Source organism: Tarenaya hassleriana, unplaced genomic scaffold (assembly GCF_000463585.1).
Source record: "Tarenaya hassleriana unplaced genomic scaffold, ASM46358v1 Cleome1, whole genome shotgun sequence".
Classification (NCBI taxonomy): domain Eukaryota; kingdom Viridiplantae; phylum Streptophyta; class Magnoliopsida; order Brassicales; family Cleomaceae; genus Tarenaya; species Tarenaya hassleriana.
The window spans coordinates 4473640-4494940 of record NW_010960187.1 but is presented as its reverse complement, the minus strand read 5'-3'; the positions used below and the strand labels follow the sequence as shown (position 1 = coordinate 4494940).

The following is a 21301-nucleotide window of genomic DNA, read 5'->3' as shown; positions in this document are numbered from 1 at the left end:
ATTTGGCTGAAAATGTAACGCAAAGTTTGTTTCTCTCTTTGCCTTGTTAACTTCTTAATGATAAATACTCACTAACATTTACTTTGAAATAAAAAAAACAAGACTAAACTTACGAAAGATCTCAAGATGTGCTTACTCTTTCCGACAAACAAATCGGATCTACAAATGGCCCTTCTCGCCACCCGGGGAAGGAAGAAAACACTGTCAAAACTTCAAATTTCCGAGACTGTAAAAATTGTTACTTTAAAAGACAATGTCTAAAACTACTTGTGTTCTTCCCCTGGCGTATGGATCAGCTTTTTGATTCCCTGTGGAGGCTCATATAAATCAGCTGAATTTACCGATTTCCATCTTTTTCTTGATTGCCCGCTGGCCATGGTACACGAACGAATCTATTATCCCCGATACCGTGAAGATCCCTGCACGTTTGTTTCGGTTGAAGAAAAAGAAAAAAGACAGGTTCAATCAGATCATATATCAAACTGACTGAGAAGAGAGAGTGGCGGCTGTCACCTCCAACAATAGCACAGACGTTTGTAAGGAAGTGCAAGAACTCTACATGCTGCTCTGTGAACATCACCTGCGACCATCAAAGACTCCACCATTACATTTGTATCTGTATACATATATATACACACTTTGAAGTGTGTACGTATGCATTTCCATTTTTCCAAATGCCACAGGTGACAAAACCTTGATCGGAGAAAGATCGTAGAAGAAGAAAACACCCGGGAGTGGCTGCATCATCCGTCCTGCTTCCGTGCCCTGGAAATGTTCAGTCACTGAAAACTACAAAACAACAACGGTGCTTCAATCAGATGCTTTTTTTTAAACATTGGTGACAAATAAACATTCTTTACCTGGTTCGACTGAATGGTATGCCCTCTTGCGTCTGTGTATACAGTCGGTACGACCTGCATTGATATCCACCAACATCAACACAGATATAACTGCTATTAATTCCAAGGCAATGAATGCTCTCTGAGTTTCTGCAACATGGCATCTCAAGTCAAATAAATGTTCTCCAAACCACAACAGAGAGGCAAAACCTTGATGAAATACTGATACACTCCATTCAGTGTCTCTTGACTCCATTTCGCACTGAGAAATCGGGAGAAAAAGTCCAGAACATAAGTTTGACCGGAAAAAAGGTTAACAAACAAACGCAAAAAAAGTTTCACTGGTTAAAGGGTGTCGGGAGGAAAAGAAATACCCGTCAAGGGGATTCACTACACCAGGGAAGTAGTCCCCAAAGGCCAGCCTGTTTACCCTGTGACTTATCTGTGCAAAGATTGAATCTTTTTGAGACGTGGATTTGGACCAAAAAAAACACATCATAAACAAAGAAAAGACAGAACAAGAACAAACCTTCTACTTACATTATAACTATCTCTTTGGAAGACTAAAAAATCATGCACATGAACACCTGATTGATGAAAGCTTTTCCCTGGAGCGAAATGAAAATTCCCAGCCACTTTATTTACTTCCAATGACCCATAAATATTGCATCCTTCGCCTTCTTCATCCTTTACCCTTTGCAGAAAGCCTTCTCTTTTACACTGAAATTACAGTAGGAAGATCTCACGCAACTATGGCTGTGTGCTATTCTAATTCTATTACACATAACACGATAAATTCCAAAAACCAAGATAAAGCAAATCTGGCTATCAATTATATTTCTCTCATCAGCAAGTGGAGGACATTTCAAAATAAATTCTTAGATGAAGTTACAACAAAAATAAGCAACTCTATTCTTCAAACTCAGTAAAAGGATCAACAAAATTTTTATCTCTTATAGAGTCAAGAAGGCTCACACACCTGGTCAATCACTTCAGGGTCTGAGAGGGCCCAACCTTTCTTACGATAAGCTTCACGAACTTCCTCACAAGAATTACAGCAATCCTCATCGGACTGAACGTTGTACATAACCACGGTCAAAGGCCAAAGAGATCGCAAGCAAAACGGGCTCAAGGCATTCATAATACAAGAAAAGTAATATGAGGCATGTTAAGAGAAAAAGGTAGACGGTTTTGCAAAAACCCTGCAATTGTAAGTTAAAAATTACATGTAGGAGAATACCATCACAAGGATTTTGGTAAAAAAGAACTTACTGCCTCAGCTCCAAAGCATGAACCACAATATGTTTCATTATGCTCCAGCCTTCCACCGTGTTTTTGCAAAGGTTTCTCAATCTGTGTAAACCATAACAACATTCCAACAAAATTTGAAATCCTTCAGAAATATGAGAAACTGAAATGACTTATACATAGATAGGACCTGAGAAAAAGATTATAGTTTTCACTACGCGATAGGAAGTTAGGAACAAGCACTTAAAAGTAAAAGACCAGAGGAATATTTTGTTATGCCATATCACTAACCTTAGGATGACCGATTCCATCTTGTCTTGCCTCTATAACATTGCCATGGGAGTCTAATCTTCTTTTTATAATATCATGTTTCTGCAGTTTACAAACGAAACCAAAGAAGAATCAGACACATTTTACTAAACAAGTATCTCGGCATGAATAAGGCATTAGCAAGACTGGATTATCAACACATACCACATCAAGATGTTGTTCCCCGCTGATATCCATGGCATCAAGGCTGATGATCGAACATGCAAGGGCAGGAAAAGTAACATCAAACTGCAACCACATATTTGCAAAGCCGGTTTTACCAATTGAAAATCAAACAATGACACAGGATAAAAGAGTATTCTAATAAACGTGAGAGAACAAACAGTTCACAAACGAAGATATTGAGTGCTTAGAAGTTAGAAGTATTCAGCTCTAAACTTTATTCAAGAGACGCATCATGCAAATAAAATAAGTGCTATCTATCAACCCAAGAAATTTCAGATCCAGAGACGCAGGTGTGGAATTTCAACAGAAAACCATTACATGTTAAATGTGAAGAGATAAGCCAAGGACGCGCATTCCCATTACATGTTAAACGTTAACAGATAAGCAACAAAGCAGGTAGAGAATTTTAACAGTACACCGTTACATGTAAAATATTAAGAGATAACCAAGGAAGCGTATCCACGATCATGTTTAATTAAGGAACTCGAAGTAGGAGAAAAGGAACAAACTTTACATTGATCTGTAGTTTTTCTCCTCTTGATGTATCGACCCGAAGCTGAGTGGCGGTAACCGGATGGAGATAAAGTCCTAAAACCAGAAAATGGAAAACGACTCTTGTTCAATGGCAATTGGGAAACGAAATGCTAATATTGAAACCATATCCAGATTCCACTACTGTGAACGGCCAAAAAAAACCACAGGAGCTACATCAATAAACCCACGAAGCATTAGCTGAAGTTAAATGTCCGATCCCAAGAAAACAGAACCTTAAAACCCTAAATGACATCTCACCAACTTTGCATAGGATATAGAAACAGACCGAATCAAAAGTTACGAAAGATACAATATTTAGAACATAGATCAGAATACGATGCAGTGCGTATAATGTGAGGAGAAGAATACGTACGAAGCTCGGAGAAGAAGAGAATTAGCATGACGATGGAAGAAACAAGGGTGATTACACCTCCGGAAAGCGTGCGGCTGTAAAAATCCTCATTGATCTTAGGGTAAGCATCGAGATTCCTCAACCTGTTCATTATTCCGGCCATCCCAAAAATTTCCAAGCTAGGGTTTGCCTCTACTTCAATTTGATGGATCGAACCTCCGAATTACGTTTCGCTTTTAATCAACGCTAAGTCCAGGACGAAGATGATGATTAAGCGACTAATCACCTCGTAGAGATTGAAAAACCAAATCTTTGACCTGCAGCGTCAACGACGATCTTCGTCTCTATTTCCCGAATTTTCTTTCGGTTTCTCGGTTATTTTTGTCTTCTCCCAAACAGGGGGAGAGAAAAGTAATTCATAGACTGCACGTTCTTTCTACGGCTCTACATACGGTGATATGTACCCGTCGGATTCTGTGCTATTGAATCGACACCGAATCTGCTGTAGTTTCCATATTTCTATTTTAGCCCCTTATCGTTTTATATTCACACTTTTATCATAGACATTCCAGCCCAAAGTTTGAGCCCAATAGCCCAAATACGAAATTTTATTTTATTTTATTTTAAACAGAGAAATATTGTATATTTTTAAAAAGGGTAAAACCCCTACAAAATCTCCAACTTCCAAAAATATATACAAATAAACATTCAATTTGAAAAACTGTCATTCAATCCCTGAACTTTTAACTTGTCACTGAATAAAACCTCGAACTTGCAAATTATTGCTCTAATAAACCTTTGACCGGTTTGACCACAATTTCAAACGATCGGAAATCCATGTATTGACGGATTGTTGATATCATTTTTTTAAACTAAAATTGATAACATGTACAATGTGACATCAGCAATCCGTTAATACGTAAATTTCCGATCGCCTAAAATTGTGGTCAAACCGGTCAAAGGTTTATTAGAGCAATAATTTGCAAGTTCGAGGTTTTATTCAGTTACAAGTTCGGGGATTGAATGACACTTTTTCAAGTTAAAGGTTTATTTGTATATATTTTTGCAAGTTTGAGGTTTTTAAGAGGTTTTACCTCTTAAAACGGAAACTTTGTGAGATGTTACTCTCCATAATGTATATCTAGATACAGTTCATTTAATTTTCTATAATTGATCTCTTTTTCCCAGAATGGTGATATTAATTTATGAAATCAATAATAGGAGAATATCTTCACCAATAATTAATATTTAAATTATAATTTAAATGCCTGGATAAATACAAAATAAAGTATAAAGCGGTCATTTGCATAAGGACTCAGTATTGACAACATGATGGGCCAACAGTTTATTTAAAAGCCTAAATAAATGCCTCGAACAACTACGGTGTCCAATGGGCTATTGAGTTTTAATACCTTTTTCTCATTATTAATACTCCTAATCACTGTCTTTTAGCAATATATATTGTTCATTCACCGTTTAATATAACAATTTTTGTCTTTTATATATATTTCTTTTGTAAAATAAAAGTTGGTAAGTAATTTATATATACACACATATGTTTCCCATATTCTTTTATTTTTCCACTCTGTTTTGCATATTTTCTAATAGCTTAATTACGGTTTGTATATTTCGTTTTTATAATCGATTTTAGTTACCCGTCTATATCAAGGGTGAATATAAAATTCGCCAATAATAATATATAACAAACAATGATTAAAATCAGTCTTAGTTAATCATTGCCCGTGTGAATCTATATAATATATAGTTTAGTCCTTGTCACGGGTGAGATGTAAGGGACTGAATTTAGAATATTAAATACTTAATTTCCCTTAAGTAAAATATTCCCCTTTAAAATATTAATAGATTTCCATAATATTTTAGAGAAACCATATAAATTACATGATCTGTAATATTCTTTGTTTCAATTTTTTATGGAACTAATTTGTATCAACACAATGTTGTAATTTAAATTTTCATAGTACAGCATATACCATTTGATAACTAAATAAAAAAATTGAATTCAACAAACCCTTTGATTTTAAATTCTATTGGATTATTCTCTAGTTGAAAGAATCTTTGTTTTAAAATTCCATTGGTTATTTCAACTCTCACACGCGCGCGCGCATATATATATATATATATATAATATTCAAACAATTAAAATTAATGGAGGGATGTGATAATCTGAAATGACAAAAGTGGTGTCATAATGGGAGCCGGTCGATGACATAATCGAGTTAATCTTTTAATTTTTCATTGTACAAATTATACTTTTATAATTTTCAATTGACGGAAACACATAAGAATTACTTTACTTGTGATGGAATATAACATAATATATAAATCTTAGAAGTTGTACTGTTTGCTACATTGCTGGGAAATTTACTTTTATTCCACAATTATAATATACATATATATATAATTGTTTTAGTGGAAGTAAAACACAAAAAAAAAAAAACACTTTGGATGTTGTAGCTCTCCAAAACATCAAAACATGGATTTGAAAAATAGGCTGATTTTTATAAGAATATATATATATATATATAAGGTGAGTAATTTTGAATGATAAAAAAATTGCAGAATTAAAATCATCTACATGGTTTAGACTTTAGAGGATCAAGCCTAGTTTCATTTAAAGCAGTTAACAAAATTAAAATCTTGGAGTGAAAAGATTAAAATATATTAATTTTAATGTCGAATAATAACCAAAAATTAATTGAGTTGACATTCAACACAGAAAATATTTTAATTTAAAATGTGTATATTATACAATTCAAAATTTTAAATCTCTCAAATATTTTAACAACGTGTATAAAAGTTCATAAATTGATTCTGAAGTTTGAAATCCAATATTATTTATAAAAAAAAGTTATATAATAAACTAACGTTAAGCAGGATTAAGGCAGATGGGCCGTCGATGAAGGAAGCTGTTCGCTGCATAAGCACCAAATGCAATGGTTGATGTCTCGTTTGACAAAATCAAACCACATTTAATTATTTTTATTAATTAATTCTAATAAAAAGGCGGCAATGTGGGTCCTACGTTGCCGGTAACCGGTCGTCTCACTTTGCTATTTAACCAAACACTGTCTGGATCGAAACGGAAGATAATACAAAAAAAGTTTTTTTTTCAAAACAAAGTTATCCAATTTTTTTTAAAGGAAAAAAAATCGATGGACTTGTTTGATCGATTGCCAGATACTCTGGTATTGGACATCTTGAACAGAGTCGGTGACGTAAAGACGCTGATACGATGTCGTTCCGTGTCGAAGCGGCTCAACTCGCTCGTTCCTCAGTCCGAGTCTCTACTCCTCCGACTCGACCACGAGTCCGACACCGAGTTCGATTCTCCCGTTGTCGGCTTTTTCCGGTCACTCTTCAAGTCCCTTCATGACCTCCTCCCGCTGTTCCCCCGACCCGTCCACCCCACCCGGCCCCCGAAAAACCCGGCCCAGATCCTCTCCGGGTTTGACCGGATCCAGAATCTGGAAGTGGAGTTTCCCGGCGGTGACATCAACCTCGAGAAAGGCGCCGCCGTCAAGTGGAAGGCGGAGTTCGGGAAGACCCTCAGGAGCTGCGTCATCGTCGCGTTCCGTTCCGTGACGGTTTCAAAGGAATGTTCCGGCGAGAGAGAAGGTACGGCGGAGTCGGACGTGGAGTTTGTGAGTGGGCTGAAGACGCGCGTGGTGTGGACGGTAAGCGCGTTAATGGCGGCATCAGCGCGTCACCTACGGATGAAAGAAGTGGCGAAGGAGCACAAAGAGATGGAGAGAGTTGTCCTGAGAGACAGGGAAGGAGAAGGGACAGTGGTGATGGACACGGAGGGGCTGAGGGAGTACGCTTCAGAGGCGGCTGAGCGTGACGGAGAAGACGGCGGTGAGCGCGTGGGGGAGGTGGAGAGGGGCCGTACGGTGGTGCCGAGCGTGAGGATGAGTATGAGGCACGCGCCGTCGCTGCGGCTGAAGAGTGGGATATGTCTCGAGGGCGCAACGCTGGTGGTGGTCCGGCCAAGCGGGGCTACCGGAGATGATGATCTTGCGGCAGAGGCGTTCGCGGGGGATATGGGCGGCGACTGTATGTACGGGGAGGCGGTTGCGGCGCTGCTGAAACGTAGGAGAAATGTACTTGAAATGAATTCGTTTTAGCTATTGGGCCTACTACTGGGCTTTGTGATGGGCTTTTTCTTCCAACGTGTCTTATTCTGTTTGGTTGTATATGTTGTGATATGCCACGATTTATTTCCCATGGTGAATGTGATGCAGCTTTAGTACGGTCGATATGAGATTTTGGCATCTATTATGGTCCTACCCTTTCCATTATATTCACTATATACACACACACACACATATATATATATATATATATATATATATATATATATGTAATCAAAAGAGAGACGCTTGATCCAATCAGATTCGGTGGCTAAATCACATGAACTTCTTTTTCTTTTTCTTTTTTGGTTTTCAAGGTGATTTGTATTATATCCAAAAATTTACAACCCAACTTCTGTTTTTGATAAAAGATAGTGAAACCATATGAAAATGATAATATGTCTTTAAAAAAAAAAACTATCACGATCTAATTTCTAACGTCTCGCGTCAAATATTACCAATCTGCAAGCAAAGATACTCTATCATAGGGTTCCGTTTGATAGCTAGTAGAACATTCCGAATGGTCCGATTGATCTTCCACTTCGTATGTTCAATTGTTCGGCGTTTTGCCGGAAAACTATCACATGAACTTCTTCATTCCTTACTCTCGGAAATAATATTTTTTTAACACGTTTTGAATTATGAACAGCAAAATTGTCACAATCAAGTAAAAAAAGTTTGGGAAAATTGAACTATTGAGCAGGAAAATCCAACGGCAGGCAATGCCCAAACAAAAAAATAACTGTCTTTATAATAGTGGGTCTAAATATTTATTTACCTCTTACTCTTACAAATTATAGTTTGAAATATATCCTCCTCCATTTGTAATAATCTTAACCAAAAGAATAAAAAGAAAAAAAGAAACTTACCAAAAAAACAAATATTTTCAATCAGCGTCATTTCAGAAAAAGTCCTTGGCAAACTGAACAAGGCAACGTACCAGAAAAACAACTTTATAGGGCAGAGACCACACGAGGCCTTTCTCTACGGCCCATATAAGCCCAACCCCATTTAAATATATGGTTTTTATTAGGTTGTTTTTTTTTAATTAGAATTTGTAGGTTTTGTAAATATTATATTGATTTGAAATCGCTGGGAGGTTGGACCGGATTCAATTTTCTCCAAGTTTTTTTTTATTTTGGTCTTTCTGATAATATTTATTCGTTTTCGGTTCTATTTGGTTGGATTAATTTGATTTTAAGAAAATGATATCTAATCGATTTTTAAAATAGAAATTGATTTAAATAAAATTAAATATTATTAGGTTCTCTTTAATCCACGTTTACATATATCTGCAAGAATATTCCTGTATAGGATTCCAAACCAAATAGGTATCTGAAAATTTGATTTTTTTTTTAAAAAAAAATTAGAGTAAGGAATCAACAAAATATTTGGTTAGGGGAGAAAAGGCCCTTGATATATGATCGGTCCATATCACTTATTGTAATGTATAGTAATCATATTTGTAGCCATCGGGTTGCATCATTAAATGAAGTTGGTTTCATTAATTAAACAGTAAACGGCATCCTGCTCTCTAATCAAATGTGTGGTCCTTTCCCCCACATAAATTTGTAGTTTAATTTAAAATTCGCAAATGATGAAGAAAATAATATCATTACAGTTTCGGCTAAAATGATGCTTTAATCCAAATCATTGATTAGTTTCAGATGTTTTTGCCAAAGAACAAAAACAAATATTGATATTCTTTAAAGATCGAGAATTATAAGCAGTTCTTACACTAATAATAATGGTAATCTTATAGATTATAGATAAATTGATAACAGACCAAAGATGCTCTTAGTTTGTTTTTTCATGGGAACTAATTGGTTTTTATGATAGTCAATTTACAAATTTAAAAAATGTTTTTTTTTTGCAAAGTTAAATAGAATGAGAAAGCAGTAACTTTTAGTTTTTTAGTTTTTATTTATCATATACTTTTGATTAAATCCACATTGCAACGCATATAACTCATTGATTTACTGTTATCAAAGTTTTTGTATATTACATATAAGGCAAATATACATCTCTAATAAAAATAAAATATGCTGATATTTTAAGGACGAATTCTTTTTTTATATAATCAATTTTGATGCATTATTAGGTGAGTAAATAAGAATAAGTCCTTTATACCCTAATAAAAATGATTATATGTAGCCCTCTGCATATTATTGTTCATTATAATGTACGGTGCTCATCATATCATTGTCTAATGTGAAACTCTAAGTAGGGACGGTCCACCATCCACGCAAATGTTCGTTATTTAACTAATAATCTAATAACTTTGTTTTGTAATTTTAAACTTCCAAATATTGGCCGCGGATCAACTACTTGATCGGGTTTCTCAAGCACGTTAGCCATCGTTGTTGATGAAATTAAGCTCAAGATCCAATCTGATCTCTTTAGTTTTTTTTTTATGAAAAAATATTTAAAAGCTAATGATAAAATTAATATATAATAGATATTAAAAATAATTATAGAAAACATATGGACCGATGGTACATTAGTGTTTGATAGAAAATCAATGGTTTCTTAAAATTTCTGTTAATTTTCTGTACGGTTCAAATAATAGATCAGAATATGGGGAAAAGAGTTTATAACAAGAAAATCATATATTATATAGTTAGGTGGCACGTTAGGGAGTGTAATGACAACAAAGGAGGACGTGAGTGTGACCACACACCAAAGCTCGTGGGTATCACTGCATTATGAACGCAAGCCTCCTCCCCTTCCCATCTCTCTTATTTTTCTTCCTTTTTTTTGTCATGCAAATGGGAAAAAATATATAGTATGATGCCGTATATATTATATATATATATATATGTGTGTGTGTGTGAGTGGTGAAGTTGGCAAAGTAAAGGTCACGAAACCTTTCCAACAGTGATATAATCGAGCAATTCGACTATAACCTGACAAATGAGATACTTTACCGATATACCTTTCCTATCACCGATATATATAACCGATATATATATAATTATTTAAATTATGAAATATTTTTGCACCATACAAACTCTGCGTGTGTGTATGTATATTTAGCAGTAGAACGTTATATATAATATATCATATGTAATTTGATCGTTTTGGTAGTCACATTATTGTCTATTTTACAGTATTTAATTTCAATGTTGTTGTATGATTCTTATGGCACGAAAGTTTATAAACGAATTTAGATATTAAAAGATTGCAAGTCCTAAGAGAAATAGTGAATATTACAGTGGAAAAGCAGTGGACATCGTCTGGTATGGTTACTGTCTGAATTCGAATCTTAAAATGAATGATTCAGTCAAGAAGCTTCCTGTTAACGATGGGAGTAACTTCACTTTTTGACCCATGTCTTGATATATATACGCATCCACATGTCAAGAATGTCTTCAACAAAAAGACAGTTGGTGAAGATCGATGCACAACTATTTTTATAATAATTATTATTATTATTATTATTATATCGAAAAAGGGTTTCCATTAAAAAGAAAGTAATAAAAGTTTGAACATTGGAGAGCCGTCGACACACTTGAACAAATTCAAAGTGAAAACATCTTCTCGGAGAACAACCAACCTTTCCATCAGATCTGGAATCCAAACCCCAAGAGGAGGCCATGAAAGGAAGAGAAGGAGGCAGAGGGTCGGGATCTGCATACTCTGCAGATTTGCTGGTATGTTTCCCGTCACGAGCCCACCTGGCGTTGGCCCCGAAACCCATCTGCAGCCCGGCTCGGTCGTCTGTCTCCAAGAGCCGCCGCCACGTCAGCAAGCTCAACCCCGGCGCAAGTCCTATGCTTTGGTCGAAACAGAGCTCCACGCTGATGGGCTCCCCATCCTCCGCCGGAGAGATCGCTGAGCCCACATCTCCCAAGGTGACTTGCGCCGGTCAGATAAAGGTGCGGCCGAGCAAACGCCCCGCCGGGGAAGGCGCGTGCAAGAACTGGCAGTCTGTGATGGAAGAGATCGAGAGGATACACAACAGCAGATCTCAGAGCAGATTCCTCGGCTTCAAAAAAGACGTGATGGGTTTCTTGACGTGCCTCAGAAACATTCGGTTCGATTTCCGGTGTTTCGGATCGTTTCCTAGGAACGATGTAACCACCGACGACGAAGAGGATGACGAAGAAGAAGAAGAAGAGGAAGAGGACGAGGGTTCAAGGACTGTGTTCTCGAAATGGTTCATGGTTTTACAGGAGAATCAGACAGACGGTGTCGACGCAAAACGCGAACGCAAACGCGGATCCTGCGATTTCCGCAACATCGGCAACGACAAATAAGAAGCGGAACCGGCGGGTACGCACCAACATCTGACCGATCTGGTGTTTATAAACTGTGTGTAGTCCGGGACCTTATAAACTATGTGATGAACCCTTTTGGAAACCGGCGTTCCCGCCGCCAAACGCGCTGCTTCTGATGAGATGCAGGTCGGCTCCGGCGAAAAGCTGGTTAGAAGAACAGAGAAACGAGAAAGAGAAAGAGCAGAAGAAGGAACAAGAAGTGGAAAGTACACTAAAAAGTACAGGAGGAGGAGATGAAGAGGATCAAGAGAAGAAGAAGAAGAAGAAGGATCTGAGGTCGTTAATGGAGGAAGAGAAGATGAACTTGGTGGTGATGAGATACGACACAGAATTCTACAGACTATCTGCAGACATCGCAAAGGAAACTTGGGTTGTCGGAGGAATTAAAGATGCCTTGTCCAAAAGCCGAAGCTGGAAGAAATTATGAGCATCGATCCTTCATCGTCTTCTTCATCAAACAATCTTTTTTCTTTTTTTTTTCTTTCACAAGTGTTTTTTTATATATAATATGTGTATTATTAAGTATCTATCTATCTCTGGGGTTATATGTTCTGAAGGTTTTGTTCCCACTCTCCGTTTCGCGTGTTTGATGATCTTCACAATGTGTACAGAAACTTGCTCAATGGATAAATATTTGATTTTATGTGTTCTTCATGTTGTATTGTATGCATGAATTCAAACTTTCGTTTCATCATGAACTCTATTGTTATAACTCGTTTAAATATTTTTGGTGCGTTTTATTATTGTAATCGTACAGTGAGTTCCACGAAACTTAAAATGTAGCAAAGGCAGAGTCATGTGCCTAACGTCTTGGGACCATGAATCAAGCCCTCCTCCAATTTTTGGTGTAATTGCGGCAGTTTTTTTTTTCCTGTTTTAAACAATTACAGTATTTAATTTAACTAAGGTTTTTATGATATAATTCGACGAGAGAATATCGTTTCTATGTTTCAGAAGAAAAAAAAACAGTTTATTTATTTGATTTTTTTGTTTGTCAGCAATAGCAGAAAAACTAAGAAGAAATAGATAAAATATGTTTATTAAATAAACGTAAAAATGGTCAAAATACCTTTCGACTCCTTTTTTAAAACCGAGCCAACCCAAAGCGTTATTGTTTCTCTTAGAAAAATTCGTACGAAAACTCTCAAAGACTTCCCCAAATTCGGCCAACACTTGTTCAAATACCCGTTTGATATATATTATCCGAATTACCAATTTAATATAAGCATATATGAATAATATACACATTTAATATAAGCAGTCTTACATATTTGATATGTGTCAAACCCTGGAAGGTCAATAGATTCGATTAGTAGAAGTTTAAACAGAACCAATAATAATTACGGGAAGATTAAGATTTTGGCAAATATTAAAAAAGGAATCAGAATTATACTTACCAGAAGATAAAAAAGGAAATGAAAAAGATTTGGGATCATAATAATGAATCATCATTGCAGCGTAGCGTCCATCATTGCACTAAATCTCTTTGATTAGGCATGCCTTCCTTTTTTTTTTTTTTAATGAATCTTCTTTATAAGCCTCTAAACCATACGGAGTCTTTGGACGAAACCGAAACTACACTCCCACGTTTGGAACAGATCGGAGGGTTCCATTAAAAGCTGGGCATTGAATTTAAAAGAAAAATCTTTGAAACTCATCAATTTTTTAAAAAAAAATATGGCACTGGCACGCATGAGGGAAAATATTTCCTAAAAAAAGTATTTTTAGATTTTTACGCTGAATATTAGTAAAATTTTGTAAAAATTTTCCAATGTAGATAAATTATTATTTATGGATGTTGTTATTTTAATGAATATATGAACAATGCATAGGAAAACGGTACTAACATTTGTAGCGAGTGATATAAAGTCATGACGAATTAAAACAAAAAGAGAATATATTACATGATTTTTTGCAAGTTTTTTGAAATTATTCAAAACCCAAATATCTTGAAGATTAAATTTAGAAATTTGAACCGAAATGATGCATATTTGGGATATTACAATCACTTCATTGAATTATCCACAGTCAAAAGAAAAAACATGGGCCTTGCTGCTTATTTTTAGTTTTGATGGATTTTCACATGGGCCTCTGTCTGGGCCCAAAACTTGTAATTCGGTTTTTTTAATAATGGAAAAAAGTATGAAATATGTACAAACCCCATTTAAATTGAACCGACTCCAAATGTGAGATTATCTTCCGCTGGTAACGCCCACCGCAGATCTGCTGATTTGGTCGGTTCCTCCGTCCACCGCTGTACGTTCCCAACGAGCCGCCTCCATCTCCTCGCGATTTGCTTTGATTTCTACAATTTGGTATGTTCTACGCCTTTCTTTTTGTTTTCCTGTGGAAATCACGGTAGCTGTCGGATGGGATTAGGAAGGTGGTGTTTGGAGGTTAAGTGACGGGTGGAGAGGTCGAGAGCCTGGGTGAGACTCCTCCATTCCTTCTTTCTTCTCTTTCCGTGCTTTGATCCGTAATGTTTCTCCGTTTTTCCTGTGGTTTCTTTGTCCCCCCCCCCCTTTTCTATGTCGGTTGCAACAAACACAACTAATAATTTGAGCGTGTACTGGGATTTCGTTTTCTTAGCATTTGATAATCGAAATCAATAGGACGCGTAATGGATTTGCTCGTTCGGAGGATTGAATTCGCCGTATTGAGTTTTCGTGATCTTTGTCAATTGCTTGGATATCAATTCAGGATCAATAGCTTCTATTCCGTGGTTTCACATACTAAGCATCACGTTCGTTAATTGGTATTCTGTGCCTGTTGCTGCTCTGAAACTATATGTGGATCCCTTTGTGTACTTTCAAAACAAATATTGACTTTTTGGTGGAAAATTTGGTACGGAAACATTGGATGGGCTCATCCTTTCCTCTTTGTGCTTGGATGATGGAGAAAATTGATCAGACATTTGGGACTTCTGAACAACCGGCCATACAGAACTCTGGGTTGGGTCTTGTTAGTTGTTTGAACTCGGTCGAACTGATCTGTTATGCTCATTTGCCATACGCCTTCTTTGATGTCTCAGGGGCTTTTATGTCGGCGATTTTAGCTGGATTGTGAAACTATTGGGATGCTGCAGAGAACCATGCTATGAAAATAACATGGAGGAGATAACTGGCAGTGGGATATTTTCCTGCAACAGAGAAGATGACGGGTCAGAGGTTTCCAGCGCCTCCTCTACTGCAAATGGCCCATGTATCACGTAGGTATCTCCTCAAGTTTTGTGTTTCCAAGTTCAAAAATATATTGTATTTTACTCTTAAGATGTAGTTTTGATTACATTCAGACCCATATAACTTGGTGGGGAGGAGAGCGTATCCCCTAAATGGCCGACCGACAACTCTGCCAGAGATACCGAAGCAGATGCTGCAGAGCTCAAGAAGCAGTTGTCTGATGCAAAATACATAGAAATCCGAAGGACTGTCATAATCAAGGGCGATGTCTCGCCCTCTTCTCTTACACGGAAAAGCATATGAGCAAAGCGAAACTAAGGGAGAAGCATCCGGCCATGTTTTGATGGTTTTTCTACTACAATCTCTTTCATCATTTCGTGGGTCTCGTTAATTTTTTTGTTTGATTATTCGTTCCTGTTTTAGGGTTCGGACTCTGATACCATGGTTCTGTATGTTCATAAAGCTTGTGACTTTTTTTCACCGTTTTATACGCATTTTGGTGCTGCGAGCGTGACTAGGGGGACGGACTGGAAACTGCGAGGGAGAAGCATTCGACGGAAGTTTCTTGGCTCGCAAGCAATCATTTTCACCCTCTGCCCAAGTCAAAGCAAATTTAATTTGATGATTTTGTTTTATATCTCGGGTTTGTTAGATTATTGGACACACTCTCTGTATAATATTAATATAAATATAAATATAGGTCGCAAATGATGGATGAAGGAAAATAAAGATACATGTTGATTACGACTGATATGGACCGCCACAAACAACCTCACTTGCGCGTTTGCCTTGTGAAATATGGCAAAAGGAAAGAGAGAATTCAATTCTAAATTATTAACCTTTAATAAATCGATGCCTTCTGCGGAAATCTTTGAAGAATTTCTCATTTACTAGGAAATGATGAGGATGTTTCGTAGATTATGCGATTTTTATCTAAAATATAATTGGATATTGTTTCTATTAAACATCCCGAATTTAACATAAGAAATCTGAAATCAAATTATTTTGTTTAATTTAAATAAATATAACTTTTATAAAATAAAATATCAAGTTTAAAAATAAAGAAATCTAAACATAACTAAAATCCGAAATACTCGTGTGTGTGTGTATATATATATATATATATATATATATATATATTGTCCGATTTTTATTTCAGAAGCGGGTTTCAATAAGGGATTTTTTTTTGGTCGGAGAAAACTTAGCTATCCAATTTTGGAAAGTTGAGTTTTTCCACCCTAATGTTTAGGTATTTTTGTTATCTCCGTACGATTTCATTTAAATAAAGTTCTCGAATGGTTTCATCTGGAGTTCTGATTATTATTATTATTATGATTATTATTATTACCAAACTAACAATTTTAAATATATTTTTGAGGAATGATTAGTGTTAATCCCGAGAGATTTAGTCTAATCCAAAAACACTTAGCGAATCTCAGAACGGAATCTGTCAAAATAGAAAACCGATCAAAACGTAGAATGAGTAAATCAAGGAGGTTTAATAGCTTTCTGTTAAAAGTTTTTTTACTTATAAAATTAATATTTAATTAGTTTTTTTTTATCCACTCCATGAATACTGAATTACCCAAAGTAGAAACTATTAACATATCCTACAAAAAAAATAATGCATTGTTTTTCCTTGGAATAATTCATGAGAGTAAAATGCTTTTATAGATGGTTGAAGAAAAGTGTGTTTATAAAAGAACACAAAAGAAACAGAAAATACACACCATTTCCCAAGTCTCTCTCTCTCTCTCTTCTTGTATGCGACTGTGCGATTCCGAATCATCATTTTAATGGCGTGAGCGAGAGCAAGAGGACGACTGTACGGCCTCTCCTTCCATAACCGTAGCGACACGAAGAACCCTAGGCCCTTCTTTCACCATCACCTCTCCCCTCGGTCGCCGGGCTCGTGATTTCAAAAAATGCCAAGAGTCCCTTGGTAAGATCAGAGAACCGCCACTGATATGGAGAAACAGTAATCGTCACCATCATCTTCTTCTTCTTCCTTTTCGAAACCCTTACCGTTTCTATTTTCTCGAAACCTTGTTTTCTTCTGCAGAATTGTGATGTGGGTTTTGGGTTTCTGTTAAAAATTTCGACTCTCCTCTGTTACTCTCGTGGGTGTCTCTGTAGGAAGAACATCACTGTGTTGTGGCTCGCGATATGTCTGTGAAATACGAGAAAGAGACAAGGACCACTGCCATGATGATTATGAATGAGTTTCCAGAAGCTTCCTCCGCTTCTTCTCCGTCCCGTTCTCCTCCTTCTCCTCCCCCATTAGAGGAGATCCTCAGAACCTCGTCACACTCTTCGAACCTCCATCTCTTTCCCCAAAATATCATCTGCGGAGTCTCATCTTCGAGTAGGGTCTCTTACCGGTCTTCTTCCGATCATTCTCTTTCGAGCTCCTTCTCTAAGGGGTTCGGCTCCTCCAACGGTGGTTCTCCCTTCGCTTCTCCTCCGTCCGATGCGACCGCTAAGTACTATCATGCTTCGACGGTTGGTCATCACTCTGATGGACTGTTTCATAAGGATTTGAATAGTTTCTATGATGAGAATCTGGCTGATGATCTGGGTCTCTGCGAAAATCTCTATCTGATGAACATCAGGGACGATTTTGAAGAAGAGAAGGCTCGTAATGGACGACCCGAGAATCAGGCAGATGGTCTCCGGTCTATCCCCGGCACGGAACATCCACTTTACAACCTGGAAAAATGTGAACGGCTTAATGGATTCAACAATGGTGGATTTGGTTCCGGGGGCTTTCCGTGTGGGGTTCCCTCCAGTTTTGGTGTTGATCAGCCTGCATTCTTCAATAATCTAAAAGGGTCTAGTGTTAATGATCATAACTTCTCACAGAATATCTGGTTGAACACTGGTCTATACAGCAGCCAGAGCAATTCTGGATTCGACCAGAGAAAGAATGATAAGAGAAACATTCTTGGCATGAGCGTTCCTTTGCTGAACCCTTATAGTAATCCTTACATGGCAGATTTGTTCGACAGTTCTCAACAACTCGGGTGGCAGAGCTACGCAGGCAATGTGAGCCCTCACATCAACGAACCCTTTGCCGGTCTGGACCTGTTCAGGTGGGGTTCAAACCGAGGGAGGGAGCCAGTCTACCCATTCCCTTCTCAGCATATGGCGCAACGGGGCATTTCTCACAAAATGAGCTTCAAAGCAACGGACTTTCCGCCATTCTTCTGTGAAGATACTGTTGGATTGCCAAACACCAGAGTTCCTCAGTCGATGGTTTCTGCTAAAGGTGTGGAGCCATTCAGTTGTGACGACAGTTTGTTCATGCAAGGTAAAGGCTTGAACTATGGCGCGGAAGGTTACCCGATTCAACCGATGGTTCCTAGGAGAAGCGGCCGGACATTCTTGGGTCTTGGCAACACAGAGTTGCGTCCATGCCTGCTAAACATGTCCGAAATCCAGGGTTATGTGTACTTGATGGCTAAAGATCAGCACGGTTGCCGATTCTTGCAGAGGATATTTGATGAGGGAAATGCTCAAGCTGCCTCGATCATATTCAACGAGGTTATTGATCATGTCGTTGAGCTTATGATGGACCCTTTTGGAAATTACCTCATGCAGAAACTGTTGGATGTCTGTACTGAAGAACAAAGGACCGAGATCATCCTCTTGGCCACTGCAGAACCTGGACAGCTTATCAGGGTATCCTTGAACGCATACGGGTAATCTCCTTCATAGATCTTTCTGTTATCTTTAGATCAGTTTCTGCCATTGTGTGATAACAATACTAAACTAGCAGTTTTCAATGTTTTTGATTTAGTACCCGGGTTGTCCAGAGATTAGTCGAAACAATCAAAACCCGGAAGCAGATTTCGCTGGTGAAATTGGCTCTGAGACCTGGTTTCCTTGAACTCATCAAGGATTTAAATGGGAATCACGTGATTCAACGTTGCTTGCAGTGCCTTAGTACGGAAGACAACAAGGTCAAGCACCCACCTTTTCATTCCAACTAATGATTTTGATCTTGGAAAACCAGAATTCTGAACTATTAAAATCCAATCTATGAACCGTTTTTTTCGTGTTTATCTGTTTGCAGTTCATCTTTGATGCAGCCACGAAGTTCTGTGCTGACATCGCAACCCATCGACATGGCTGTTGCGTTCTGCAAAAGTGCATTGCTCATTCCATCGGACAGCAGAAGGACAAGCTCATCTCTGAAATCTCCAGAAACAGTCTCCTCCTAGCCCAAGACCCTTTCGGGTAACAATCTCATGGACTAAAAAAAAAGAACCTACTGTAACGGATTTGATCAACGAGGAATCCATACACTTTATCTTGGTCAATATGCAGGAACTATGCGGTCCAGTTTGTCATAGAACTGAGGGTTCCTTCAGCCATAGCGACGATGCTGACTCAGTTAAAAGGGCATTACGTGCAGCTTTCCATGCAGAAATTTAGCAGCCACGTGGTGGAGAGATGCCTCACCTACTGCCCCGAGAGCCGTCCTCAGATCATACGTGAATTGGTATCTGTTCCTCATTTCGATCAGCTTCTTCAAGACCCTTTTGCCAACTTTGTCATCCAAGCCGCTCTTGCTGTCGCTAAGGTACGCTCTTTTTTTAAGTCTGCCAGTATAATTGTGTACATACACACAAGCACTATACAAAAGATCATGCGTTTAGTAAAATCTGGACCAGCTTTAAGGGTAAGTGAACTGGCTCGGCTAGTTAACCGATGCAAACATTTGATCAAACGGTAAAGAGGACGTCAAGTATGGAAGTAATCATTTAGGAATGTTCATAAACTGGTGGGGAATAACGTTCATACTCTTGAGATCATTTCTTTGGTTAAGTAAATAAATCATGCAGTGGTCAGTTCGTACGCATTATCGTAGAAACTAACAGGGGAATGAATGGGGGTGGGACAGGGCCCTCTTCATGCTTCGATCGTGGAAGTTGTAAGACCTCATTCGATTCTCCGTAACAATCCGTACTGCAAGAGGATTTTCTCAAGGAATCTCTTGAAGAAGTGAAGACTCTCGTACGACTGTAATTCCAATCTTTGTTGTTGTTTCCTTCTTCCCCACGGCCCCCCCTTTTTTTTTTTGGTTGTCGTTCCATGAATAACCCAAACCAAAACTTGACAAAACACTCTTTGTTTTGTATCGTTTCCTGTTGTTTCTTCTCATCTAATTGTGTTTTCTTCTCTAATGTGGAATTTCATGGAGATTAAATTTTTCGCATTATGTTACGATTAAAATGGTTATGTACTTACAACACAAGTCTCTATCACACAGTTATGTTAGATATTGTGTCAACAACAACAAATCGTAACGTTTCGGTGCATGATCAATGGTGATGATACACACGGATCACGCTTCCGAATACTATATGGGCCTTATTCGGCCCAATATTACTAGAAATGGGCCCTACTAAACCATGTGTTTCAGTTCTTATCCAACACCAATGGTGTATCGACACGTGTCTAGTTGCGATACCATTCCCGCGCTTTTTCGAAATCTGGGCGCTTAAATTTGAAACTCTGATTCAAAATTCCAGAAGAGAAACATAGAGGAGAGAGAGAGAGAAGTGGAGGAGATGACAAGCAAAGACGAAGCAAAGAGAACGCGAGCTGCAATCCGATGCGCCAAAGCAGCAATGTTTCTGTATACGCTGGCGTCTTCACGCAAGCAGGCGGCCACCATGGGCGCCGATGAAGAGGTTCCATAACTCTTCTCCTTCTTATGTGTGAGTGGGGATATAATAGGGTCGTGAATGATCGGTGTAGTTGGTGTTATGGAAGCAGGAGAAAGTGGAGATGCAGAGAGAAATGGGGGATCTGAGGAGAAGGCTAGCAAGGGAGAAAGCAGGGAGGGAGAGGATGAGGTTATGCGGACTGATGGAGCTGCTTCTTGTTGTCACCTTGATTCTGTTGATTTCCACCTTCCTTCTGATCCTCTTTCTCTCGTCTATCCCTTTCTGATCCACAAATTCATAGAAACTACATTACACCATGAATGATCAAATACTGACTGTTGTGGAAGAAACATGCTTCTGGAAACTACATGTTGTTTCTCTTTTTCCCTCAATGTGGGAGGGATTGTGATGTTTCTTATAACCATTGTAAAATTCGTCTGCAATGTCTCTAATAGTTGGGCGAACTTCCCTTACAAAATGGAGGTTGTAGTATTGTCATTGAACGCCATTTGGAAATGTTAAAAGAAAGAGTACCATCTTAAGGGGTA

At 37.9% G+C, this 21301-nt stretch overlaps 5 protein-coding genes and 1 long non-coding RNA gene across 8 annotated transcripts; 5 read left to right on the top strand and 1 right to left on the bottom strand.

Moving 5' to 3' along the window:
* Positions 1-7: 7 nt before the first annotated feature.
* On the bottom strand, positions 8-3914 carry LOC104810863 (endoplasmic reticulum-Golgi intermediate compartment protein 3-like). Its single transcript, XM_010537311.2, has 13 exons — positions 3490-3914; positions 3097-3170; positions 2562-2645; positions 2379-2459; positions 2112-2192; positions 1819-1911; positions 1380-1559; positions 1214-1281; positions 1050-1101; positions 861-914; positions 694-789; positions 514-580; positions 8-419 (listed from the first exon to the last, which is right to left on the bottom strand). Exons 1-13 carry the CDS (start codon positions 3629-3631, stop codon positions 328-330), a joined length of 1164 nt encoding a protein of 387 aa, XP_010535613.1. The 5' UTR covers positions 3632-3914; the 3' UTR covers positions 8-327.
* Positions 3915-6588: 2674 nt separating this feature from the next.
* Positions 6589-7751, top strand: LOC104810852 (F-box protein At1g78100). The gene has a single exon (XM_010537300.2). The coding sequence runs from the start codon at positions 6642-6644 to the stop codon at positions 7611-7613; it is 972 nt and encodes a 323-aa protein (XP_010535602.1). The 5' UTR covers positions 6589-6641; the 3' UTR covers positions 7614-7751.
* Positions 7752-11181: 3430 nt separating this feature from the next.
* LOC104810844 lies at positions 11182-12549 on the top strand. The gene is given in 2 exon segments (XM_010537287.1): positions 11182-11894; positions 11989-12549. Coding segments are annotated over 2 exon segments (1017 nt in total). The 5' UTR covers positions 11182-11215; the 3' UTR covers positions 12327-12549.
* A 1564-nt stretch (positions 12550-14113) lies between these two features.
* LOC104810835 lies at positions 14114-15789 on the top strand. Of its 2 annotated transcripts, none has more exons than XR_771343.1 (3): positions 14114-14328; positions 14931-15107; positions 15192-15789. It is a non-coding gene; the product is annotated as an uncharacterized LOC104810835 (long non-coding RNA). The 2 variants fall into 2 exon arrangements; XR_771345.1 differs by having other exon boundaries at positions 14931-15111.
* Positions 15790-16801: 1012 nt separating this feature from the next.
* Positions 16802-20274, top strand: LOC104810822 (putative pumilio homolog 7, chloroplastic). Of its 2 annotated transcripts, XM_010537266.1 has the most exons (6): positions 16802-17020; positions 17141-18779; positions 18878-19040; positions 19154-19317; positions 19408-19663; positions 19985-20274. In XM_010537266.1, exons 2-6 carry the CDS (start codon positions 17245-17247, stop codon positions 20087-20089), a joined length of 2223 nt encoding a protein of 740 aa, XP_010535568.1. In that variant the 5' UTR covers positions 16802-17020; positions 17141-17244; the 3' UTR covers positions 20090-20274. The 2 variants fall into 2 exon arrangements, with proteins under 2 accessions (XP_010535568.1, XP_010535560.1); XM_010537258.1 differs by having other exon boundaries at positions 16802-18779.
* A 361-nt stretch (positions 20275-20635) lies between these two features.
* LOC104810815 lies at positions 20636-21049 on the top strand. Its single transcript, XM_010537245.2, has 2 exons — positions 20636-20777; positions 20863-21049. Exons 1-2 carry the CDS (start codon positions 20655-20657, stop codon positions 21037-21039), a joined length of 300 nt encoding a protein of 99 aa, XP_010535547.1. The 5' UTR covers positions 20636-20654; the 3' UTR covers positions 21040-21049.
* The last annotated feature ends 252 nt before the right edge of the window (positions 21050-21301 follow it).